Genomic DNA, 26,698 nt, shown 5'->3' with positions numbered 1-26,698 from the left:
ATCCACTATGGAGTATACAATGAACTCCTATCTATCTAGTTACAGCCCTTCTGAACCTCTTAAGCGCCTGCCTGCCTCTGCTGCAAGAAAATAGAATAAGGAAAGGAACAGAAGTGCATGGTAGAACTGTGGGGAGCGCTCAGAAACAAAGGTGGTGTGACAGGAGGTGTGGATGATAACCACCACTTCTGGGAGAGGCATCCCACTCCTGTTTAACATGACTGATGATCTAGACAAGGGGATCGAGTGCCCCCTCACTCAGTTTGCAGTTGGTCTGCTCGAGGGTGGGGAGGCTGCAGAGAGACCTGGCCAGGCTGGAGCCATGGGCTGAGCCCAACTGGGGGAGTTTCACTGAGGGCAAATGCCGGGGGCTGCCCTTGGGCCACAACAACCCCCAGCAGGGCTACAGGCCTGGGGAGGAGTGGCTGGAGAGCTGCCGGTCAGAGAGGGACTGGGGGGGTTGAGAATGAGCCAGAGTGTGCCCAGGGGGCCAAGGAGGGCAACGGCATCCTGGCTTGTGTCAGCCCTGGCGTGGCCAGCAGGGACAGGGAAGGGATCTGAGCCCTGGGCTCGGCACTGGGGAGGCCACCCCTCGATGGGTGGGTTCAGTTCTGGGCCCCTCACCCCAAAAAGGCCATTGAATGACTCGAGCGTGGCCAGAGAAGGGCAACGGAGCTGGGACAGGGTCTGGAGCACAGGTCTGCTGGGGAGCGGCTGGGGGCACTGGGGGGGTTCAGTCTGGAGAAGAGGAGGCTGAGGGGAGACCTCCTGGCCCTCTGCAACTCCCTGACAGAAGGGTGCAGAGAGGGGGGATGAGTCTCCTGAGCCAAGGACCAGCCCAGCAAGGCTGCCCAGGGCAGGGGGGAGTCCCCGGGATCCCTGGAGGGGTTGAAGAGTCGGGCTGAGCCAGCGCTGAGGGATCTGGGGGAGTTGGGAACGGTCAGGGTGAGGGTCATGGTTGGGCTGGAGGAGCTCCAAGGGCTTTTCCAACCCAGATGGTTCTGGGATTCTGTGATCCCCTACTCCTGCAGCAGTTGCCACCCCTGACAGCATGGTGCATCCTGCTTGGCAGCAGTAACAACCTTTGGGACTTTCCAGCACTGATGCAAAACAAGGCGGCACCTTGCTGACTCTCCAGCAGCCTCTGTCCTTGGCAGTTTCCTGCTTTAAGGACCTGAAGTCCAGCTCTCACCAGTCCACTGGCAAATTGTGGAATACAGCCACAGTGTATAGCACTACCTAGCACTTCCTTCTAAAAGAAGGAAACGTCTAGCTATAAATCAAAGGATTTGTGGATAAAGATGCAAGCACTTAGTTCCAGGTGAAGTACTGTTTTACATTCTTACGACAAACTGCATTGCCAAAATACCAATGCTATTCAGTGGTACTGTTGCTGTAGCTCTAATGGTCCAAGGTTACACAAGAAGATTTGCAGGGTGAAACTGTCACTTATTAGCCCAGCAGATGCAACTGGAAAATATGGAAAAGCTGTGGGCATGTGAGATTTCTTATACTAGGTCTTGCTAATTCTATTTTAAAGAGCATGTTGGATTTCAGTACAGGATTTGAAATCAGTATTTATATATATGCTGATGATGTACTTTTTTCCTCACCATGTTCTCACTTTTCCAGCCATCCCCAGGCTAGGGATTCCCTTAATACCTCTTCCTGATGATATGTCCTCAGACTTCATTCTCCTCTTCCACAGTTCTACTATTCCTGAACTTTAATGAATAGCAAACCATCACTATGGTTCAGTTTTCTCCATTTTTGACTCACTCCTAGTTTCCATCATGTCTATGATCTTTTTTCCTCTGTAGGGAGAATATTTCTTTAATGAAAAAAATATCAGATGTGGATTTCCTCTTCCCCTTAGCTGTACTCCTGCCTAACTTTCCATCTTTAATTTATGTATTTCTCTTTTGTCCCAAAGGTATGAATTTTTTATCTTCCTCTTCACTTCCTGCTGTGCTCCATCCAAATTCCTGATCTCCTTAATTCTACTCCTTAGTTTTTCACACTTGCTTGGCTTCTCTCTAGTAACAATATTCTCTTCCATCTCAGCCAGTTTATTCCTTCAGCCTGTCCATCTATTGCAGCATTTTCCTTACGGTTATCAGCTCACTGAGCATGCTATTTACAAGTCCCTTGCAAGTTCATTTCATACACTCCAATCCTATCCTTGCTTATTACGGATTCCACCCTCATAGTATTGTGCAGCTTCTCTTCATAAGATTTCCAATATGCCTGTTTTTATCCATCTACACAGCTAAACATCTTGCCTAGAGTCTTGTTACTTTATATCTCATTATGACACCATTCCTTTGTACAGGATGAAAAAATAGTCTTGTGGGCTGAGCTAAGCAAATGCTTAACTAACAAACAAACAAGCAAAAATTGCATTAATAAAAAAGAGATCAGGAAATACTAAAAATCATTGTCACCATTTCACTGATGGTGTATTCTCTCTGCTGCATCATGTTCAATTCTTTTTCCTTTATATCAAAAAGTATACAAAAGAAACTGAACAAGTTTCAGAAATGCACGATCTAGTCAAGCTATCAGCATGAAAAGAGACTGAAAAGTCTGAAATTATGTAGTTTAGAGGATTATAATATCATAAGACATGATATTTTTGAGGAATACAAAGCACTGAACAATAAAGTGAAGCAAAGCCATGGGTACTTTTTAACCTTGACAATGTAAGAACTAGTAGATCTTAAATGAAGAAAGGAAATGTTTAGAACATTATTTACACAAGTCATAATTAGTGTGTGAAACTCATTGCTCTAAGGTATAAAAACCACCAATGAACTTTCATGAATTCTAAAAAGAAGGCAGCTTTTCTCTGCATCAGAAAAAGATGTGGTTACTTTCAGGTCACTTATGTAAATTCCTTCTTTCAGGGAACAAGTACCCAAGTGACTGAACATAGGACAGATTTTCCCTTCACAAGAAAATCAAGAAAGTCTGCTGTGGGGCTTCCTGGTGATTCTTGTGAACTGGCTCATACTGTCAGAAACATGAATCTCAACTGATGCAATACTGGACAGATACAGTGCTAACATTCCTCTGTTTATATGCAAAAAGTTCTATTACTTCTCAGAAATGAGAAGTTCTTAAGATGAACATGACGTGCAAGAAGTCTACAGGCTTGTCTTGGTAACTTGGTAACCCCTCACCATAGGAGACAATGCATTTATTCACTGTGGATAAGTCAGTCACAGTAATAAAGCAATAGCAAGGCAAACGAGACTGAATCAACACTGGATGCAGAATATTTAGTTTCCCTAGTAAGGCCTTCTCTACATCATACAGTTCAGCATCAAGTACCAAGAGTACACAACAGGGGGAATAAGTGTCTGTGTCAAGGCTTTGACATCAACATAAATTCCCCAAGTACAGCTCAGCTACACACATATATTATCCTTAACAAATGTCCATGCAGTCCATTCTTAATCTCCATGGAAAAAATGTTTAACATTAACAATGTAGGACATTACCTACCTAGAGGGTCTAGCTGAGTACTTTTCTTCACTGCCAAAATTTTTATTTTATGCTTCACTTCAGTGTCTTTAGTCAGAGACCATGACTCCTTGACTGGCCTCCTCTTTCTATAAACACTTTTCAGCGTTTTCAAAAATCATCTTTGCACCTCTGCAGTTGCCTCTGTTTTAGACTGATCCAACTTGATCCCTCTAATTTTTTTAAGCTCTCCATTTTCTATATTCTTGACATTATGCAGCTGAGGTTAGCCCAGGGCTAACATAGTACTTCATCCAGCTGATGTCTTACTAACAACAGAAAGAGCATATTTAACAAACATCAAAGCTCCAAGGCAACTTTTAATCACACTTCAGTCACTATGCCCTTCTAGTTTGACAGTGATCCGTTGAAACAATGCAGCATTTGTTTTTTTACAAGTTATGCAGTTAACTAATAGAAATCTTGTGTAATTAGTGTTTCCAAAGTGTGCTTATGAAAATACCATGTGGGATCTTGTTGCAAACCAAAGCCAAGATGTATGATAGCTGCTGCTTCTTACTTCTCCTCTGGTGTATTTATCTGTCAAGGAAAAATAATTAGATAGACTTGACTGACTTCTTGGCAAGTCCACACTACCTGTTAGTCATCTTCTAGATGCCAACAAATTTACCTATTTCAGTATTTTCCAGGAATTGACAGCAAACTAGTTGATGTCAACTATATTTTCTCAGCTCTTTCTCATGCCTCTTGCCCCATTTTATACATAGATACTGTGCTTGCCCATTTCTGATCTTACGAAATTTCCACCCTTCAAGTTCTTCAGGGTAAGCACATTCCTGAGATTGCTTCGGTCTCTTCTCCTCATTGTAGATAAGTGAGATAAAGTAATAATAAAATGAGACAAAATATCTTATTCAAATCTGTGTAAGGAAATGGAAGTTCCTGTGTTGTGGGTGGTGAGAGAGAGAGAGATCCATGATCAAATTGCTAGAGGACTCATTCAAAAAATTAATAATTAGCCTAAAAAGATAAAATATTGGGAGGCCATGCTAACAAGTTCATTTTCTTTGTATCTATAAAATGTCCTATATGTGCAGATCAAAGTATTTTAACATTTATTGTTGTGTCACTATAGTCAGAAACTAGATGAGTAACCACCATAGAAGCACAAATTATGGTCGTAATTTGTACCTGCTACAAAATGAGTGTTTTATTTCGTGAGGGTGAAGTTTCTCTTTGTGCAGGGAGAGTTATCACTTGAGATCCACTCCTCAGAGTATTCAGCATTCAGTGGTTTGTCAAGTTAATAGTAGCTTACATTACATTACAGCATTTTTATAATTCACAAAGGCATTACTGTGGTGATCCCCAAAAGAGGACTGTTGAGGTAAATGAAAAGTTTTGTGTTTTTTCCCAGACTTATGAGTACACTCATAGGGAGTGAACCCCATGAATTTTATTATGAATATATATTTTTATTGCATGAATACTCATCTGTGGATCATACTAGGAAAAGATATTAATTCATACTGACTCAAAAAGCATCCCTTCCCGAGTGATGCATCATTGTATGTGAAATTCTGGATTCCAGGTATGCAATTAAATGCTCTACTTTTCTAAGCATCTCAGTCAACCCTCTGGATAAATAGCTTGAATTGCATAAGTGCAGTGTGTTAAAACCCATGAGCTAATATATGGTCACTAGGAAGTTTACATGCCCACTGGTATGACTTACCTGCCTCACCCACCTAATGTGAATTACAATTGGTTTGAACATAAGGAGAGGCCTGAAGTTTTCTCTATAAATGCTGCCGTACAACAAGAGCTTGAAGTCTTATCATATAGGCCTACAGTTGCTCACAGAAATACAAAGTCCAAGGCACAGAGGAGCAAGGAAGCATGGCTGGTAAGTAAAAAAAAAAAAAAAAGAAGTCTCTTTGTGCATAAAAAATAGGCAACTGAATATGTACCATATGTTAGCCTTCTCTGTGGGGTTATGTTCTGAGATTATGAATAGGTTGTTTCAGCATTTTGATCTCCTGAATTTTCCAAAAGACACAAACAAGGAAAAGAAGATAATCCATCCATTATCTTACTGGAGTTAAATATTATAAAACTGCAAATAGAACAAAAGAAGTTATGGCAAACTGCAGACTATCTTTTAGCATGAAACTTAATGAATCTGAGAGTAGTTCAGATATGAATGAATCTTGTGTTAATGGAAATATTTGTGCCAATAATAAACTGTGGCCTAGATTCCTTCCTGTAGATTCAGTCAGCAAACTGCAATGCCATTTTAACTATTTGTTAAAATTAGCGTGAAAGGCAAAGGCACTTTTAAAATACAGACAAAGCAAGCAGATGTCCAGCAGTGAGGTCTTAGGAGGAAAGATACTAAAATCAGTACACTTTAGCAAGGTGGGCCATGTTCTTGCTGAGGCCCGACTTGGTGAGACCTCTGTAAGAACGTATAATGAAGCCTGAGTGTAGATGATGCCACTTTACCTTTTCTAGGCACAGAGCTCATGCTCTGCTGGCTATATGACATAGACTTTAAAAGCTCAGAAAATGAATAAAAAACAACCATCCACAGAGCAGAGGCTTGAGCGCAGAAATAACAGGCATTGTCTTCCCCTCATGGAGGTTAAAAGAGGCATGATTACCCCATTCTCACAGTTTTAGGAGAATCGATTGCACAAACTCTTAGGACAAAAGCATTCCTCCATATACTATGATTTGAAATAATTCATGTTACTGACTTGATCTACTTGTGCTAGCATCCCTCAACATCGGTCTGCTGTTTGCATGGCCCGATAGTGCTTAGTTAATGACTGACTCAGTGCATCTGCCAAGTGTAATACCATCTAAATACTTCCTTGTTTAAGAGCGGAAGATAGGCTGGGAGGGAATCAGGTGCATACAATGGGCATAATGCTATTGATTCGCTCATAAACCTCCTCCACTGAGCAGAGTTTAAATAAATGGTAAAACACAATTCAATAAGTCAAGCTGAAAGATTGGACTAAGTAGAAAAATCCTTCTTTTTAACAAAAGAACTCTACAGTAAAGTGGACAGTAAAATCTTCATCTACAGCAATGAGGGGAAAAACACAAACCGATTGTTTCTGCATTGTAACACTTCCTCTTAAGCAATGATTTGCCAGTAACTTAGCCAAGACATTTTAGTAAGGTGATCCCTAAAACCTTCCTCTTTAAGTGTCATACACCAGCCTATCCTTCTTAACCACAATTTTCTCATTGCACAAAATGCAGGAAGCAGTAACAGCATTTAACGAACAAACTGGTATTTGCTGATAACGGTCAGCACCTGCTTGTGAAATACCCAGGGCCCAAGAAATAGCCAAGCTCCAGTTCAGTTGGAGATGTGCCCAGGGATGCTTCTCACAGTGTCACGCACAATTTTAATGTAAAAAAACTGTGAGGATCTGCATGCAGGTGTGTGTGCACGTAACTGTTTACACTCTCTCTTTCTCCCCTGCTCCTCCTGATGCCCCGACATACATCCTGAAAAATACACACTTTTTTTCCAAAAACGTTTTTATGCATCTGTGGGCCAATCTCTAATGGATCTACTTTAACAGAATCCAGAAGGTGGTGTGTAAAGAAGAAGGAAAAGCACCTAAAAAGATCCTATAAATTGGATAGCATGGTTTATTTTTTTAAGGGTTTTAATAGTCTGCAGCATGCTACTGCTACTAAGGTTTCAGCAATTTGTTTCAGTCTCACACTCAAAATAATTATTTCAGCTTCTTGTCTGTCACTTTTAAGCTTCAGTGTCATTACAACTAAGGCATGAGTCACACCTGCAAGCATCTTGTTTGCGCATTAGAATTAAGAGCACTTGCCTGCAGAACAGGACGGCATGTTTGATTCTTAGAAAAAATAAGCAGAGCGATGTAGCGACGGGTGCTGGCAAGGAGGTCTTCTTTGCTTATGAGTGTGCAGCAGTAGCTGGAAGTTAAAACTTCCAAATAATGTCTTTGCTCCATTCCCATGGAAGAGATGTGTGCATAAGTAGGTGAGGTAGGGAAATACGTTTAAATATAAGAGGTTATAAATAACAGGTTGTGCATGAGTATGTGGGAGCTGTCTGGGGAGCCTAGCATAGGTTCATCCCAGTCTGTGTGCTGTCACTTTGGCTTATTTCTCCGTACTGGTCCCACAGTAGTTTTTGAAGTTCACATATTAGTACATGCCACTACTATGTCACTGTCAATCTCCCTTCTGGAATGAGCCATCTCATCTGGAATGAGCCAAAATCTCAAGAGAAGATCTGAGCCCAGCTAACAGGGTAGCCTACTTTACACAGACAATATGGGAGCTGACTGTGCCAAGTTCAGCTGCCTTCAAAGTCTGGCTATTGGAGAACGTCAGGAACAATCAGCAACTTCCAGAAGGCTTCAGGATGCAGTAGTCTGCAGGCTTCCATTCAAAATGCACTGCTGTTCCATTGTGAATGGAAGAGGAAGACAGAAAATAAGAACATCTTGGACAACATATACAAAAGATCTCAGCCAAATGCTTTTTTCCATATGGACTTGACCAATTTACATCAGGGGGTTCTAGTCCTGAAGAGTGCTGATCCAAGTCAGTCACTACTCCTGTTCTAAGGGCCCAGGTCTCTCCCTAGAGTGGTTCACTAATAGAGTATAGCTGTAGAAAACCACTTGACTTCTTGTATCTGCGATAGGAGGAGTGGATTTTGCTTATGAAATTCCTTGCTTAATTATCCAGCAACGGAATGCAAGAGGAGATAAAATAGCTCAAACTTCTCAGAGGACTAAGGTGGTTCCCAGTGAGTCATGGCCATATGGTTGTAGCATGGTGCATTAACGCTATGTAAGAAAGAGATGTGCTCAGAAAGAATAAAGGAGCAGATAGGCTATTCTAGGGACTGATTTCCCATCCTGAAACATAGGCACAATTAATAGTAGGTGACATTTAATAGAATTCAAGCGTCACTGCTGATTCATACATAGTTGGTGGGGAAGAGAACGACAATGCAAAGAAGGAGAGAAAATAATACTGGGGAATTAGTCTGTTACAAAAAATGTCCTTCACTGTTCAGTGCTGAACTCTTCCTCCTATGTATTCCCTTCTTTAACACAGTTACTGAAGTGAGAGAGGAAATCTGGGTATCACCAGAAAAGGATGTCATGAGTTACATGACTGAACTGGTTTACAAAAGATGGTTCTGATATAGCTTATTCTGGGTGCATGAAACAAATACTAAGATGGCTTAGAGCTTTCATTTTCTGAGGTCCAAAAGAATCTTCTCTTGCTATCCACCAGTTTCAGGCACCTACCTGTGCAATTCTTACATTTACAGCCACCATACAAGCTCTGAAAATACTACTTGGCTTGCAGGAAGCTGCTTGTATCAGATGCATTCTGCTTGACTAGTATTAGTATTTCTCATTAATTCAACCCTCATACTTTGCCCATAATCTTTAATGCAAAGGTCCAGTATGTATCATCCATCCATTTTACAAACAAAGCACACTAGAGGTCTGCAAGGCAACTTAGCCAGAGCTGGGAATAAACACCAGAAACTGATGCAACAGACACGATTCGTTCTCCTTGCCATAGTGTCTTCCAGAATAAATGGACTGTATTCTTGCAACATGCTGTTTGTAACTACACTATCATACCATCAGATACCAAAACCAATGATGCCATTGACCTATAGGACAATGATATACAGCACACTATTGCTGTCACACAAAAAAAGGTGAAACATGTGACCAAATAAGCATCGGCAGCTATTTGATAAATAATCACTTTTTTTTTTTCTTCTTCAACAGTAACTTATCTTTCTGTCAAAGAGAAATGCTTTTGATATGTATCCAAGGATAGACTGAAGTCTTAAAACAAATTTATTCTGAGAATTGTTAGTGTGTCATTTAAGAGAATTTAAAAGTATGGGTAGGAGAGCACAGCTTAACATCCGAAACCTCTAAAGTTTGGACTTAACATTTTAAAATCAAATTCTAAAAAAATTTAAAATTAAGAATTAAAGTCATAATTTTAAAATCACAATTTGGCTTTGTATGTGATAAAACTATGGTCCCTCTTAAGACTAAATAACAGTAAGAACAGATATTCAAAGCAGTAGTCTGAATTATACCCAGTTAAAAACTGTTTCTTCTAATAACACCTTTCTATAGGAAATATGAATAAAATATGTCTGTGTATTAAATGGGTTGAGCAAGTTTCAACTCCAAAATTTCCAAACATGATCCAAACCTGAAAATAGAACCATGTCAGCTGCTGAACACTGAGCCCAGCCAATTAAAATTCTGCATTTGGGAAGGCATATAGCTGTGGCCAGTCCAGCATAATGGGTATCACTCAGAGGCGTCCTTAAAACTGTGTATTAAGGATATCAAATTTTACAGGTCATTTCATAAAAGTATCAGAATTAGTCTCTCTCTTTCTTAACAGAAAGTACCTGCAAAGCATAAGCAAAAATCACTCTCCTTGAAATTAAACAAAAGGTTTTTGTGTGCACATTAGCATTGCCAGCTGCATGTTCAGAGATTTCCTTATACAAAAAATAGTAGTGTACCAGCTGAAAACAATGATAGCTATTTTATCGCAAGTCACAAGTGTACTTACCTATCATCTCTGCAGTATATCATGCAAATATGACATGGAATGCTTGTCTATTTAAGGTTGTTAAACAGTAATTATGTGCTAAATGAAAAATTGGTTCTTTAAATTCAGCCTGATTAAATTTGGGACAGAGGCAAGAGCTTGCTCATTGTTTTGCAATTACTACAATGCACCAGGAAAAAAAAAAAAAAAAAAAGCAGCTCCAGGTGAACAATGGATTCAGTGAATTAATTTAAAGAAAAAGTCACTGTAAATATTGCTCATGAAGTATTCCAAATTAAAAGCAATGTTGTGCAAGCAGGAGTTTGCTATTCCTATAATTTTATCATTAGAACAGAAAGAAAAGCAACTACATGCTGAGATTCTTATAAATTTAAATACATTAAGAAACTCTTAATGAGTGGCCAGACTGTTAGGGATAAATATTGTCCAAGCTTCAGCTGTTACGCTGCAAGGAAATGAGATCAGGATGTGCACACTGAGAGAGGAAAAAATGAATGAAAAATGAACCCTCAAGTCCTCTTGGTCAGACAAAGGATGAGGAGCAAAGAAGGCTATTTAGGCTCCACCCCTGCAGGAAATACTGCAAGCAGGCAATTTTACTCCTCGACTTTTAAAGAAGTGAAAGGCATCAGTCATTCCTTGAGTCAACAGAAGTAGAGGAGGCCATTCAGAGGAAAGCTCCAGAAGCTGCTTATACAGGACGTATTGATCAGATATGGGCCAAGGTGAGCGAGGGGGAAGCCCCTTCTGTGGTGCTCTGTTTGTTACTTCCTTACATCCATACCTCATATTCAGTTCTCTAATGGACACTGAAGGATCAGTACTTCTCTAAGGAGTTTTGATCCAAGAAAAAAAACCCAAACAAACAAAGAGAAAATTCCTCCATCAAGAGTCAGGAGAAGGATTTTCTCTGGAATTGCATTTTTTCACTTATTAGGCGCATGGGAAAAACAGGCTTATCAGAATGAGATTTAGAACAATTATCTGATGTAAAAATGTGTTTTGCAAATAGGAAGGAAGGGAAAGTCTGCAGCTATTTGAAGTCATCGGACAAGTGTAAATGAGAGACTGACAAATCTGACATGAGAGAAAGCAGCAAAGCAGAACTTGCAGCAGGTATCACTGCAAAGGCAGAGGGAGGCTACAATAAGCAGAGAAGGTTGAAACCTGAAGTTAAGGCAGAGAGGATACAAAAATTTAGGGGAATTTTTTTTGGTGGTTTGTTTGTTGCAGTGAGGTTTTTTTGCTTATATACTAATATTTATACATATGCAAATTGACCAGTTTATTAATTATTATAAATGGATCAGTGTTGATTTTCCACCCTTGCCAGATAACTCCTGCCTTGCTAAAGACAAATCTCCCTCATTCCTCCGCTTGTTCTACAATAGATGTGCTTGATTGCTATCTTTCTGAAGATGTCTGGTTTATTTTAAAGTAGGTATGTTCCTGAAGAATCAAAGTACGTGCTGCTTGCCTGGATACTGTAGAAAAATATGTTCCCCCTATTTGAACTGTGACTACATTGCTAAGACTACTAATGTAGTTATTTCAAGGCTTGCCTAAACTTGATAAACTTAAGATCATGCTGTTAAAAAAAAATCTTTATACTAATAAATCTGGTTGAACATGGGATAATGATTTTTTACTCGATAATGGCACAGGGTAGCTGTGTGCCACTACTAAGGATAATACTCCTACTCTTTCCTATTCTCCCTTGGGGGTCGGGTGTGGGGTGTGGAGGAGGGGCAGAGAATATGGAGAATAAAAAAAAATATTCTTAAAAAACACACAGTGCCCTTAGGAGAAAAAAAATCTTTTTCTTCTGTACTTCTGCACTTCAGTTCAACCATTCAAACTACCTTCTATAAAGAACCCACCACAGGCTCTGATGATGTCAGAGCCAAACCAGTCTCAGAGGCTTATTCTTTGGCCTCTGACTGAAGCCAGGGTTCACATATACGTGCTTTCTGACACATACTATTTCACACATATTATTTTAGAAGTGTTCTCTCTCCAGTTCTGCCATCTTTCCCAGATGACAGCCCAGTGTCCATCAACATATTCTAACATATTCTTGTTAGGTGCTTCCAACAGAGAGCGGCTGGCATATATGTCAGAAGTCTCTAGCAAATGGGGCTAGAGATCCCACGTCATGGTTTAAAATGCAGATGTGTTTCCCAGCCCAATCAGGTTTCTTCATTTCTTATTCAGAGGAGCAGGGCTGTGCCTTTGTTAGTATAACACCATGTCTTGGAACAAATGACACCTTGAAAGAATTATCTGGATTCATCCAAGTGACTCACAAGTATTCTCTTCTCTCAGTGGTGTCTCAGATGCCCTTCTGATTTTTCTTTAGTACTGGATATACTACTCCTTCTATATTTAATTATACACATAATCTCTAACAGTCTATGCAAGACCAAGTCTCTCTCTCACAAAAAATGCTGACAAATAATTTTTTTCTAGTTTTGGTGGAAACCTCACAGGGGTATTAGTTGCCTGTAGAAAGTAAAATGCAATCCTTGCGAGAGTGTCTGCGCTCCTTCCTCGTTGGACGGACCCTCAAGTTTTCTTGCTCTTCTCACTTTTTCATAGCTGCAATGCAGCCAAGTACCAACTGGCACCTGAAAGAAAATGCAAGAGATCACCAGACAAGTAAATTTTCTAGCAAAGAGTTGATTGTGAGGAGAGGACAGGCCTTCACTGTCACCTTCAATGGAACAGAACAGCCTGAGCAAAACTTAACATTCATCGCAGAAACAGGTATGGTTCACAACTTCTTTCACAGAAAGACTAATGCTGCCTTGTGACATTCTTTTGGCCTGATTATGTGCTCTAGGGCAGCAAGATAATACCTCAGAGTCAACATGATGGTTCACATAGCCATGGAATTGCTTGAGGTGTTTGTATTACTCCCATCTCAGCTAGCAGTGAGACCTTTCCTCAGTTTCCAACTGACACAGATTCCTCTGAGAGGGGAGGGTTACATCCCTGCTGAGTTTGTTGACAACTAAATCTCTATTTCAGCAAGCTGGGGGAAAAACATGTTGTTTATTTTCCTTAAAAGGTCCAAAACCCTCAAAGCTGGCTAAGACCCAGGCCACATTTGGTATCTCCAGCACAGTGAGCAAGGAGAGCTGGAGTGCAGTTCTACAGTCTACCAGTTCCAACTCTGTGAGCATCTCCATCTCCAGCCCACCTAACGCTGTCATTGGACGTTACAAGCTGAGTGTTCAAACTACTTCCATCGGCAGCTCCTCTCCCACAAGCCTTGGCACTTTTGTTTTGCTCTTTAACCCTTGGTCTTCAGGTATGAACATGTCAAATTTACCCTGAAAGAACTAAGTTGCTTGTAGCTTCATTAATATTTGCAGCTTCTCCATTTGATCTATACTTCTTTAATACAGGGGTGAACATTCCCACATAATGTATCAGTGAGAAAAGGGTTTAACAGTTTCTTGAGACCTTCTGGTACATAAAATCAGCTCTGTATCATGAGAGCTCCTTGCCCTATAAGATTAAATTCTGCTTAAGCAGATTAAGGTCTGCTTTTGCCAGAGCTTCCCTACTTCTGCACAAGTTTAGAAGGTATGTCTGGTCTCTCTAGAACCAACAGTCATATCTACCAGCTGCCATCTTCTCCCAGACCTGACAGTGTTATAGCTCTGTCAGACACCCACCCTTTCGTCTAATTATAGGAAATCCTAAGTTTCAATCTGTTTAGAACAGCAAGAACAGCAAAGGGTGGATGTCTGCAAGCATTCTTACTGGTGCAGACCAAGGCTCCTGAGGTTTTGTTTTATTTTTCCTGTTGTGGTTGTACATACCTCTTTGTTTTGGCTTTTCAGGTGATGATGTGTTCATGCCTAACAAGGCTGAGTGTGAGGAATATGTGCTAGAAGAGTTTGGCATAATTTTTGCAGGCAATAAAAATCATATCAACAGCTTTGGATGGAACTTTGGCCAGGTAAATGCAGCACTGAGACACCAGACAGTGTTTCGTGCTCTGATTTTCACATGAACTGGGTGGGTAACCAGGGCTTGTTTGCTTTTTCCAGTTCGTACGTACACCTCTGAAGAGCAGGAGTCTGGTACTGAAATCAGAATTTGTGCCAAGCCCTGTTATATTGATTAATATGAAGATTTGGAATTGACTAGTCAGTGATATGACCTAGGACTTGGAGGTGCAGCCAGCAGGAACCTTAGTGTCTGCTGGGCAGTAAAGTACTGTAGCAGTGCTGAGAGGTGAAGTCCTGGCCTTAAGTCCACAGATTGCAAGTTTTGAAAAGCTCTTTGAGTTCTAATCTTCACAGTTTGTAGAGGCCACGTTTTTATATGGTAATTACTGGCTGAGCTGCAGCACTTAATTCCATGATTTAAAAAAAAAAAGTCAAACACTTACATGGCTCTACTTACTCTGGTTTTCAGTAGAGTAATTTGTGTTTCCAGAACACTAACTTATTTCTGTAACATAGTTTCAAGGAGATATTCTCAATATTTGCCTTTCCATGCTGGATCGAAGCTTAAACTATCGTCAGGATCCTGCCACAGATGTATCTCACCGAAATGACCCCAAATATCTGGGCCGCGTTCTCAGTGCAATGGTAAGCAACATGTTCAAAAAGCCCAAAGTCCTGTTCTTTTAAAGTAATTAGTGAAAGTAGGTATGATGACACTTCTCAGTAAATTTTGGGCCACTGTTTGTATGGACCAGAAAGATGGGCCAGAGAAACACCTAAGTGGTCATCTGATCTGAGCCTGCTAGATTTATCTCATCTGTAGTATTTCTGATACTTATCACTTTGACATCCAGTATTCAAATCAAAAGTATAAGACACGGGGTGGTATGCTGAGGGACCTGCCCTTGGAGGTCTTTAGTCCAACCTCCCACTTGAAGTGGAACTACAGTGGTACTAGATCAGCTCAGTGATGGATCTGTCAGGCTGCCTTAAAAATCCCCAAGGATGGAGGTGTCATGGCCTCTCTGGGTGACTGGTCCAGAGCTGCACTACTCTCTTAGTGAAATCTTAGTCAAATACGATTTTTCCCATGCTACAACTCTCTACTGTTGCCTCTTATTATAAAACCTGCCACAAGAGAGAAAAGTTGGGACTCTGACAACGAGTCTTCCATTCAAGTGGCTGTAAGCTGCTATTACATTTCCCTTATCTCCTTAACCAGACTAAACTAGCCCAGTGCTCTCAACTTCTCCTCGTAGATTGTGTGCTCCAGGGTCCTGACCACCTTGGTAGCCCTCCCAACTAGAACCTCTTCAGCGTCTCAACATCCCCTTGAACTGAGGGACTCAAAATTGGAGACAGGATCCCTGGCACAGCCTCGCTAGGGATAATTAAAGGGGGTTAACAGCTTCCCTCAATCTCCTGGTCACACTTTTCCCAATGTAGCCTAGTGTGGGCTTTCCCCTTCTGATGAGAGAGCACTGTTGGCTCAAATTCAATCTGGCACATGCTGTAGCTCCCAGGCCTCTTTCAGATGGGCTGCCACTCAGCCAGCTGCTTCCCAGCTTGTACCAACACATGAGGTTATTCTACCCCAAATTCTGAAATCTACACCTTTTCTTCCTGAACTTTATGAGGTTTCTATTGACACAGTATGCAAGATTTTCAAGGTGACTGTGCCCCCCATTTGTTGTGTCAGCCACTTCTCCTAATTTAACGTGAATTTGCTGAGGGCTCACTACATTGTGATCCAGGCACATTCTGAAAGCTTAGCTGCATGGTATGCTCTGATGATGCCATTCAATCACACAGTGTCACCTCATGTCAGAAAGGTTCGCTGAAAACTGGTGTTTGCCTTCTTGCCTGGTGCTTCTGTACTTGACCTGGAGAAAGAGGGATTAAATGCTCTCCATTTCTGGATAGGACACATTTTTAATTTCCCTGAAAAGATAAGGTTTCTTCCTGAAGGTCAGTTGCATGGAGCAGTGACTTTTGTCCACTAAAATGTCATTCCAGGCTTTTCTCCTGCCTGCTTCCCTACCACTACCACCTCTGTTGTAAACTCTTAATTTACCTCATCATAAATTTAGTGAATATTTTTACAGGTCAATGCCAATGATGACCAAGGGGTTCTGCTAGGAAACTGGAGTGGAAATTATGAGGGTGGGAAAAGTCCAAGCAGCTGGACTGGAAGTGGTGAAATCCTGCAAAACTGGAAGAAATCAGGATTCAAACCAGTTAGATATGGACAATGCTGGGTTTTTGCAGCAGTACTGACTACAGGTATGTTTTATACCATGCACGTAACTGACACGGCCCAGATTCTGTTAAAAGTAGCACTAATATCACCTCCTACATGAAAGTCTTTTGAGACATTAGTATATTATATGAAACTTTGCATTTCAGAAATACTGCTGACTATGGTCTTCTATTCACTCTTTAGTGCTTAGATGTCTGGGGATCCCCACTCGTACGATTACGAATTTCAGCTCTGCCCACGATGCAGATGGAAATCTGCGTGTGGATGAATTCTACGATGCTTCTGGAAATCATTTGGACAGGGCAGCTGACAGCATATGGTAAGGCTGAATGATTTTAATAGTAGGACCTATCAATCCCTAAAGAGTCTTCAGGTCCAGAGTATAAATTCTAATAGCAAATGCTTTGTCACCTTCTTAAAAACTGCCTTAAAAACAACTACACACACACAGGATCAGGAAAAAAAATACTACAAAATAATACTACAAAATTTGGTGTTTTCATTGTTTCTCAGTTAAACAGAGAATTGTGACATGAAGCCAGGGCAGGCAAAGTTACAGTTATGATGCCAGAGATGACTGAAAAGTTGTGGTATTACACTGAAAATATCAAACAGTGGGACTTGACTTAGTTTGGAAATATTCTTCAAAAACAGTTCACATTAAACTGTAAAAAGTTCAGCAGAACCAGCTTTCCTGTCTTTTTTTTTTTTTTTTTTTTCAGTGACATCATTTGCAGTGAAAATAATTTAATTATTGCCACCATTAAACATCAAATGCAATTCATACGAGCTTGCATTCAGCAAACAACAGGTTCAGTCCCTCACTTGTTTGTCCTGGACCCATTGTAAATATAAGCGATAACTGTAGCATTGTGCTATAAGGAAAACAACTAAAACTAAGGAAGTACACACGCTCAGAACTTTTGAAGAAAGACAGGCTCAAGACATTTTGTATAATTTTACAAACTTGCTTTCTGCCCTTGAAATGTCTGTTGTCTTGAATGTCTGTTCCACAATGCAATTTTCAGCTTCTACCTCATTAATATAGTCAGGATCAGAGTGCAAGTGGTCAGTCTCAGATAAGAACCTTTGCAAATTCAGACATTTAATACATTTAACTGTCTGATTAATGGAATTTAGAAACACATACTAATAACTTACCTGTTCATTCTTGCACATAGGAATTTCCATGTCTGGAATGAAAGCTGGTTTTCCCGCAGTGACTTGGGCCCCTCATACAGTGGATGGCAAGTTCTGGATGCAACTCCCCAAGAAGAAAGTGGAGGTAAGCAGATTTTATTTTGGAATAATGAAAAAAAAATTACAAAGTCAGTAACTTTCAGAGAGAAGAAAAAAAAAAGTGAAACCACTGTGCGGCGGGCGGAGGAAGCAAGCAGCCGATTTAATGTGAATGACAGAGCAAGCTTCAACTTTATTGAAAGAAATCACACCTTGTATAAGCACTCTACAATAATCATGCATACTACTCACAAATCTATTGGATACATGTAAAAGGCCACATTATAATATCCCAGCCCCTTGTGGCATCTCGGGCATGTCACAATATCTTCCTTCTTCTGGCCTGCCTTTTTTCCCAAGGTTGTTTTTACCATCAAGGCCATTGTGTACCTCAGTTTCTCTCTTTGTTAACATAACAGTCCATTGTAAGCATAACTGTACCCTGGGTTGTTTCCTTTGTTTACCTCAGATGGCTGCAATCAGCTCCTGCAGAGACCCATGGCCTTGCTCTCTGCAAGCCGTTCTCCAACACCACTGTAAAATTAATTTCTCATCCTGCTCAGAAATAGGGTTGCAGAAAAGTATACCATCTATCACATTAGAAAAGCATCAGATCATCTGTGGATGTCAAGAAACAAACTAGACTTCTAGGCAGTCTTTTGCAGCAATTCCTATATTTCCAATGTAGGTATCCAGAGCTATTGAAAATCAAGGGATAATATAAAATAAAGCAAGTGTACCTTCAAAATAAACACAAGACACATTGATGATTGGCCTGGTATGAGAGTCTATGTGGATGAAAAGGCTAGAACAGCACTGGGCAATTCAGGAGTCATTGATAAATATCTGCCTAGTAATCTACTTACTGTCAAAGAGTTGATTAAGTCTAAATTATTATTTCTCCATGACACAGGAATTTATCAGTGTGGTCCTGCTTCACGGAATGCCATCAAAGAAGGAGATGTAGATCTGGACTATGACTGCCCATTCGTATTTGCAGAAGTGAATGCAGACTGTATGTACTGGAATTATGACACTGCAACTGGAAAGAAAACATTAATGTTCTCTAAGTCTACTGTAATCGGCCAATTCATCAGCACAAAGGCCGTTGGTAAAGACGATCGTGTAGATGTCACCAATGATTATAAATATGAAGAAGGTAAATAAAAACACTGGTTCTTCTGGTTAAGTAGCTGCTTCATTCCTAAACGTATATAAACTTTAGGCTGGGAGCCTCTTAGTGGGCAATTTTGGGCATCTATAGGTTGGAGCAAAGTTTATACTCAGTTTATTCAGTTCTAACAGAAAAGGGAAGAGAAGGTACAGAGTAAAAAATACTGCCTTGCCCTTCGTGATATGGAGCTGCTTTGTGAGAGCTAAATAAGGCAAGTCCAAAGATCTCCGAGTAAAGCATGTACTGTTTGCCTGCCTATTGATAATGTGTACTGACTGCCTCTGCTTTGTGAGAATTATTCTACAGGCCAGTTATTTGACAGCGGGATGAAAGGCCTGTTAAAGAAACCTAAGCTAAATCAGCCCTTAGGCCCAGGAAAAGCAATTTTTTCAAAGAATCAAACAGCATGTAAACTTGTCAGACCTTTGGGTTTGCTAGTGGAGAAATTACAATCATGAACTGAATTTGCAAGTGTAAAGAATGAACACTGCTATTGGAAATATGTATCAGATGGGCAAAAAGCATGATAAAGCAGAGCCCAAATAACTAGCCTCCATTGCGCAATGGCTCTGGCTGGGATGGAGTTAACTTTCTTCAAAGCTGCCCTGCTAAAGGCGTTGACAACACGCAATGGTTTGGCCGCTGCTGAGCAGAACTTGCAGAGCCCCAAGGCTTTCTCTCTCCTTCCCTGCCACGTTGAGTAGGCTGTGGGTGGGCGAGAGGCTGGGTGGGGACCCAGCCAGGAGCTGACCCAGACTGACCAAAGGGATCTTCCATGCTTTATGACTTAGTGTTCAGCGATAAAAGCTCAGTGAATGGCGGAGGAAATGGGGGGCGTTCGCAGTCAGGGCATTTGTATTCCCAAGCAACTGTTACATGTGTTGAGGCCCTGCTTTCCAGGACGTGTCTGGACATCTGCCTGCCCAGGTAGAATCGTAAGTGGAATAGTGAGTGTATTCCTCTATTTGCTTTCCCTGTTAAACTGTCATTATCTCAATCCATGAGGCTTTTTGCCTTCCATTTTCTCCCCATCCTGCGGGAATGGGGAGTGAGTGAGTGAGAGGCTGGGTGGACATTTGGCTGCTAGCCAGCATCCACCCATCACACTGTCCCTCCAGTCTTCCCTTAGATTAGGGGCCTTTTCTGTATTAGCAATTACTAATTCACATTTCTGAATATTACAACCACAAAAAGAGATAGAAATGGGACGAATGAGAAACTCTGGACTTAAGATTTTGTGTTACAAAAAAATGCTATTAGAGGGGCAGTGGCATTACTTGACTGCAGATCCAGAAAATTTGGTGCGACTGTGAAAAACAGAGGCTCTGTTCATCAGTAAGTACAGACACTATGTTCTGCTGGCTTTTCTCTAGCAGTCACATAAAATAAAAGATGCCTGTTAATTGTTGAGGATAATTTTTGTCATTGTCTCTCACAGGCTCTACAAAAGAAAGAGATACTTTTAAAAAAGCCCGTAAGAAGCTGGGACTTGAGGATAAATTTGATCCTACAGCACCAACACCACAGGAAATCGATCAAAAGCCTGACATCTCAGGGAAATTCAAGGTGGCTGGCCCTTTAGAAGTTGGGAAAGATCTCAATCTAATTCTGGTTCTTGCAAACCTACAGTCTGATGCTAAGACTGTTCATTTAAATATGACTGCTTGGAGCACTGTGTACACTAGAAGACCAGTTCATGAGATCTGGAAGGACTCCATATCTGTCACGCTATCTCCTAGGGAAGGTAGTTTTTTAACTAACTTTTAATCATAATTGTGTAATTGTTTTATCAGTAAATGGGCATTAGAAGCTGGTCAACTTTGGGAAAAAAGCTCTAACAAACTGCAGTCTTAAATTTCTATGCAGAAAAGGCTGAAAAAAAATTACATTGCACTTACAAACATATTAAAACATGTTTGTTTCACACCATCATTTTCTTGAGTACTATTCACATTGTGGAAAATATATCTCAGGAATGAAGAGAAAATGGTGAGTAAACATGAAGTTTCATTTAACAAAATTTGCATTACAAAAAGATAAGGACAACATAAAAGCATAGAAATTGACTCCAATTAAATGTGTTCTAGTGAATTAAGAGGGGCCTTACTGAAAGTTAACAGGACATGGCTAAGAGCAGAAACAAGAAACCTGGTCCATTAGCACATCAGAATGGAATTAAAATGTGAGGAATAGAAATAGCTGAAACAGTCTGCTAAGCTCCACAGAAAAGAATGCTGCTATCAAAGAACTGTTGAGGAGTAAAGAACCTCAGATATTTTAACATTTTTTTTGCAGAAGGAGTTTAATAACCTTATGGAAGAAATTCTCTACGTAAATATGAGTATTGCTGGAAAGGTGAAATTAAATTACCCTTAGGAGCTTGGGATAATAGATATATCAGCATCTCTAAAGTGAACTGAAAGAGCATTGATTCACAGCTGATACTATATTGTATTAATCTCAGGCTTTGAATTACTAGTGAGAAGAAATAATACTTAATTTCTTTAATATGTAATTTGACTTCTGGAGTTGGGATCTATCAGCTTCCTCTAAAGCATTAGGACTCTCAGCGAAGACAGTTTATGTTTTATTTTATTAGTCATGCAGTAGTTAACAAATCTATTGCTACTGGAGGAATCTAGGAAATTCACACTGCGCCCATTTTCTTGCTTACCTTTGTGGGACTTTGCAATGGTGACTTGTCATCTTTTCTTCTGTTTTTCATCTGCTGTATACTGCTGGAAAGTACTTTCTGGCTCAGTGTTTGCATAGCTACTCTACAGTGCTTCTGAACTTGATGTTTATTGTATGAAAGGCCAAAACCATGGAATTGCCTGGATTCAGAGACAGGAGATTCCTTTCCATCCAGTATTCTTTGATTTGAATTACAGCACGGAAACTACTGTAAAAACACATGATAATAAATGCAGATAGGGTTAGAAAAGATAAAAGAAATGTAAAGATGTCATTCAGCTCGTCTCAGTACATCATGAGCAAATAGGACTGATGAGGCCCATCAGAGCACGTCCCATAACAAACGGAGTGGCGCTGGTAAAACTCCTTAAGCACCAGCTACCTTATCCTTGAGAGCACTTGGGAAGAAAACAAACCATGCAATATGGTAGTAGGGAATGGAGGGGGGAATAACACTGAAGAAATCACTCTCTCTATAGAGTAAACAGATAAATTTGCAGGAATTGAGTTCGGAAGTGATTTCCTAGTTCCAGACACAGCATAAAAGGAAAATACTAACATTAGGTATGAAACTCTGAGCTTATAAAAGTGTATATCAATTTCTTTTCTTTTTTCATCCAGAGAAACAATTTCCCATTAAGATATTGTATACTGAATATCAACAGCAGTTAACTACAGACAATACAATCCAGGTAACAGCTTTATGTCATGTAGAAGGTGGGATTCAAGTGCTAGTGCAAAGAGACATCACCCTGGACAACCCTGCCCTTGACTTACAGGTAAATGCTGTCCCTTTGCTCTAACTGCAGTGGCAGAGAAAGGGGAAGCTGAGCTCTTATGTGCTTTCTTCCCTGAAAGATGTTCTGCTCACATTCTGCCACGGTCCATCATAGCATCTCTTAGTGTCTCTTCTTCTGATGACTGAAAAGGCTCAGATAGAAAAGAATACCAAGAGCCTGGACTTTAAAGCATTTTCTTTGCACAGGTACTTGGTGAAGCAAAAGTGAATAAAGAAGTGGATGTGGAAGTGATATTTACCAATCCTATTGATACGGAAGTGATGGACTGTGTGCTGCAGGTAGAAGGCAATGACCTGCTCAGAGGAATTCTTGAGATAGAGTAAGTATGAGAAATGCCTCCTTCCAGCTATTAAGCCTACATGAGCAAGAACACAGGCATAGGTGACTTGGAGTCCAACAGTGGGATGAAACAGCGTTTTCTTCTTGCTGTAACCTGGGAGGCCAGTCAGTGTAACACCTCATAATGAAGCACACGGCTCTGAACCAGCTCTTCATCTAAGCTAGGCTTTTGCTCCATAGTTTGGGCGGTCAAATAATTGCTGTCATAGTTGGCAGAACTTGTTTTCCTGCCTATCTAGCAGTTCCAGAAAAAATACATGCTTACTCATGCTAAATTTTGCTGAGGCTGTCTGTGCTGCTATAGGCCAGACAGGTTGAACCTTCTTGTTCTAACCACAGGGCCAACAACAGGATACATGACTGTTCCTGTCCATACTATACCCAAATTATAGCATATATTAACCAGGATTTTTTTTTCCCCCATTTTATTAAAGGGACAGCAGGTACCAATCTGGGTGTTCAGCCTTCTAACAATTTGCATTTACATCAAACAGGCAGACATAAATAAAAAAAGCAGATGCACCAGTACCCCAGCTTTGGGAAAAAAAATGAACAGAGATTGTTTAGACACAGGTTGTGATCTCAAAGGGTGGTACCTCTGAAAAGTACAACCCCAAGTATGCTCCATGCATAGCCATTCCAGACACAATAAATCACAACTAAGGAGGACAGCTTTTAAAGAAGAGCTTTAAACCATGTCCAGCAGCTACTCCTTAGATGACTGAATTTCCTTTACTAAGGCCTGGAACTTGAACACAGCTGAAATCTATGAGTCAGGCAGGAAGAGAATAGGAAAAACACTGAACATTACAATAAAAGTTTGGGTTGGGTTGTTTTTTAATTACAAAAAACCCCAACATTCCAATACAAGAACTACAGGCACACCGATTTTCAAGCTCTGCTCTACAAAATTTCTTTTGGGAGATTAATAAACAGAGTCCAGAAACAATTAGATGGTGTTGAGATGGTGAATGAGAAGACTGGAATAAAATGGGTTCCTTTTACTATAGATCCCAGGCTCCTATTTTCATGTTTTGATTTTATATCTTGTACATATACAGAATTGCACACAAATTTTGACATATGTTATCAAATGCAGTTATTTCTAAAAAATACCTGGGATATGGGAGTGTGCTCTTTAAGTGAATACACAAACAACCACACAAACAAACATACATAGCAACTTAACATTGCCATTTTGCTTGAGCAACCAGGAATTGTCTATCCCATAATTTATAAACTCTCCTGAGGGAATTTAGCTACCTCACATTGTCTATCACAATCAACTTTATCCTCAGGCAAGACAAGACACTATGACAAGGTAAGGGTAAGGCTGGTTGGGAAAACCATAAACATGAGTTTCCAAGAATTACGAAACATGCTGGTTTTAAACATTTTGGCTTCCATTCAGAATTTCCCACTGTGTAAACACTGAGGTTTTCTTGGTGCTACAATCTATTCTAATACAGGAGTTTGTATTAACATTCTTCATGGTCTCAGATTATTCTTTTTTGATAATTCAACAATGTGCTTTACACCCTTCGTTCTGCCACGAAGTTTTATCTCATATAATACTAGCATGTCCCCCTTTGTGTGCTTATCTGTTTAACATATTTGTGAGAGACCTTAATGTATAGGTTTGAGTATTTAAATACATATCAGATAGCCAAATTCTGTATGGTCTTTTCATGGCCATCCTATACTAAACTGATAGGAATTCTTACTTAAGATGGGAGATGGTTAGCAAGGAAACTCAAGCATGATGCATAAGCCTGTTTTCAGCTTATATTTCTCCCTTTGTTTCCTATTTCTAGCGTGCCACCACTGAAAGCCAGTGAGAAATCCAGTACAAAGTTTAAACTCATCCCTTTTGAGACGGGTCCCAAACATCTACTTGTTAATTTCTCCTGTGATAAATTTGCAAATATCAAGACCTTTAAGCTGGTAAATGTGACTGACTAACATGAAGATATACAATGAATAATCTGTGTGTGTATAAATCAAATAAAATGCAATATTATATACAAGAGATCTTGTATAAGAAAACAATGAGAAAATTAGCAATACAAAACCATTGCTTCCTCTGATAAGGTGTTACCAACAGAACATCACTGAAAACTTACATTGTAATTTTAAATAAACTGAGGGATAGTTGATAATACATTTACTGTTGTGAGCGTCCATGTTACTAAAAAGAGCATCTTGCCTTCTATTCAGAGACAGTTTGACTTTTGCACAAACATTCATAAACTCATTTCCACACATTCAAAACCTTACACAGTGGACTTTCAAAGCTGTGTTTCTCCTTACTGCAACTGTGATACTAGAAAGTAGCCAGTATGAGTTGCACGATTTCTGTCATTTAGCTTTGTCTTTTTTGCTGCAAAGTCTGTCCTGACATTTTTGCTTTTTTTGGTAAATCAGAGTGACCAAATGAGGCATAAGGAATGTTCAAAAGGAATTTGGGTGGTGTCCATTTTGAGAGCCATTTGACAAACCTTAGTCTTCTCTGGGAATCAAAGGGAGGATAATCTTAAATCTCAGGGTTATTTTAACTTGAGAAGAGTTAGGAATTCTTCACTATAGAAGGAAGTAATCTTTCAGAGTTCAAGTTTAGTAAAGCTTACTTAAACCCTTTATGGGAGGATAAGTATGGGTCAAAAGTTGGGTTCCAGGAACAAGTGAACTAGGCGTAGCCCAGTGAGTGACTTGGTTTATGGCCAGTAATTGTACAACAGTAAGTCAGCCTCTGACTGAAAATGACCTGCATAGATGAAGTGAATGGAAAGTCAAACTACTGCTCTGTTCCACTTTGGACTGCTGGGCCAGGAAGCCAGTAAAATCTTAACAAGCGCCTGGAGGCAGCTCTCTGCTGCCACTTCCACCAGGCAGCCCAGGGTACCTGTGACCTGCCCCAGGGACTCCTCACTGTCACATGAGCAGCCCAAGCTCATACTGGCTATCAACTCCTTTTGTCCTTGTAGCCTGCAAAACTGCTTTAGGAGGGCACTTGCAGTCACCTCGTTTTCCACTGCCAGTCACACGATGTCAGCACAAGACCATACTGGACATGAGATGAGCTGCAGTGAGGCTGCACAAGTAGCCCACAGGGGTACCTTCTCTTTTTCTCCTGATGTTCCTCAAGACTTGCCAGAGCCAAGAGCTGTCATCACATAGTCCAAACAGTAGAAGTTCAAGCTCAAGCACAGTGTGGGATTTAGAATGTGGATATACACTTAAAGACTTCTTTTTACATCTCTTGCACACATGAAAACAAGCAGACTATGTTTAAGTCAAGTGAATTGCACTAGCAGGAGTGAGAGAAGCTTAGAATTTGGACCTCTGGGGGGAACTAAAAGGAAAGTAACACCCTTCCCTGCAACACTTCACAGCACAGGAAGTTAATGTGTCTAACGAAATGTGTGCCTACATGGATACAGACTCACAGAATGTATTCTGCAACATTTTTTGTAGAAGTTATACTGATCTCTGCTTTCTAGTAAAGAGTAGTAACAAGACAAGCATAAGGTGCAATATGGTTACCCTGAGGACATGGCAGTGCAATGCCTGAACAACAGACAAAATTGTTAAGGCTATGAATGAAATAAAAGAGTATGTTTTTCTCTAAAAGTTAGCAAACTGCACTGCAATTTCAAGGCTCTGAAACAAGGGAAAAGGAGGAACAAAATATTCTGAACCATTTTGGATGATGGGTGGGTGGAATTGAGCTCGGAAAAACACCTGCGACAATGTTAAGTCATTAGTCACTTAGGAACCATGACCACTGCATTCCAAAGGGATTGCAAAAGCAGCTGCTGATGCTTTGCTGTGGTGAAGGTGCGGACTGGTGGGTGCCAGTTTGGGATGTAGGCCAGTCTGAGAGAGGTTCTGGTGGCTGGGTGAACACCACTGAGGGCGTGTCATACAGAGGTAAGGGAGGTGGTTGCAGCCAAGACAGAAAAAGTGTTCTGATATTTAATTACGTGAGTAGCAAGGAAGAAGAAAGGAAGTAGTCATCCTCCAGCAGAAGCAATGTGTAACATCTGAAGCAATCACTGTAAGTACTGAACACCTGAACTCAAGAACTGGTTGATGCGGTTTGTCA

General features: G+C 40.4%; 1 protein-coding gene across 2 annotated transcripts; it reads left to right on the top strand.

Moving 5' to 3' along the window:
- The first annotated feature begins 10,393 nt into the window (after positions 1 to 10,393).
- Positions 10,394 to 24,756, top strand: LOC141967141 (protein-glutamine gamma-glutamyltransferase E-like). 2 transcript variants are annotated; one of them, XM_074920585.1, is made up of 13 exons: positions 10,841 to 10,850; positions 12,724 to 12,891; positions 13,196 to 13,438; positions 13,977 to 14,095; positions 14,604 to 14,732; positions 16,193 to 16,370; positions 16,531 to 16,666; positions 17,529 to 17,632; positions 18,500 to 18,745; positions 20,199 to 20,504; positions 22,076 to 22,233; positions 22,440 to 22,573; positions 24,408 to 24,756. In XM_074920585.1, the coding sequence occupies exons 1-13, from the start codon at positions 10,841 to 10,843 to the stop codon at positions 24,553 to 24,555; spliced, it is 2,079 nt and encodes a 692-aa protein (XP_074776686.1). In that variant the 3' UTR covers positions 24,556 to 24,756. The 2 variants fall into 2 exon arrangements, with proteins under 2 accessions (XP_074776685.1, XP_074776686.1); XM_074920584.1 differs by having other exon boundaries at positions 10,394 to 12,891.
- The last annotated feature ends 1,942 nt before the right edge of the window (positions 24,757 to 26,698 follow it).

The sequence above is a fragment of the Athene noctua genome, chromosome 16 (assembly GCF_965140245.1).
Source record: "Athene noctua chromosome 16, bAthNoc1.hap1.1, whole genome shotgun sequence".
Lineage (NCBI taxonomy): Eukaryota > Metazoa > Chordata > Aves > Strigiformes > Strigidae > Athene > Athene noctua.
Note: the sequence above shows the minus strand (reverse complement) of the source record. Positions and strands in the feature narration are given on the sequence as shown.

Bases quoted from the DNA above. Each gene is read 5' to 3' on its own strand.
- LOC141967141 (XM_074920584.1), top strand. From the start codon at position 12,642: ATGCAATCCTTGCGAGAGTGTCTGCGCTCCTTCCTCGTTGGACGGACC. The intron at 13,439-13,976 runs GTATGAACATGT...TTGGCTTTTCAG, and splicing joins CTTTAACCCTTGGTCTTCAG to GTGATGATGTGTTCATGCCT. The intron at 17,633-18,499 runs GTAAGCAGATTT...TCCATGACACAG, and splicing joins TCCCCAAGAAGAAAGTGGAG to GAATTTATCAGTGTGGTCCT.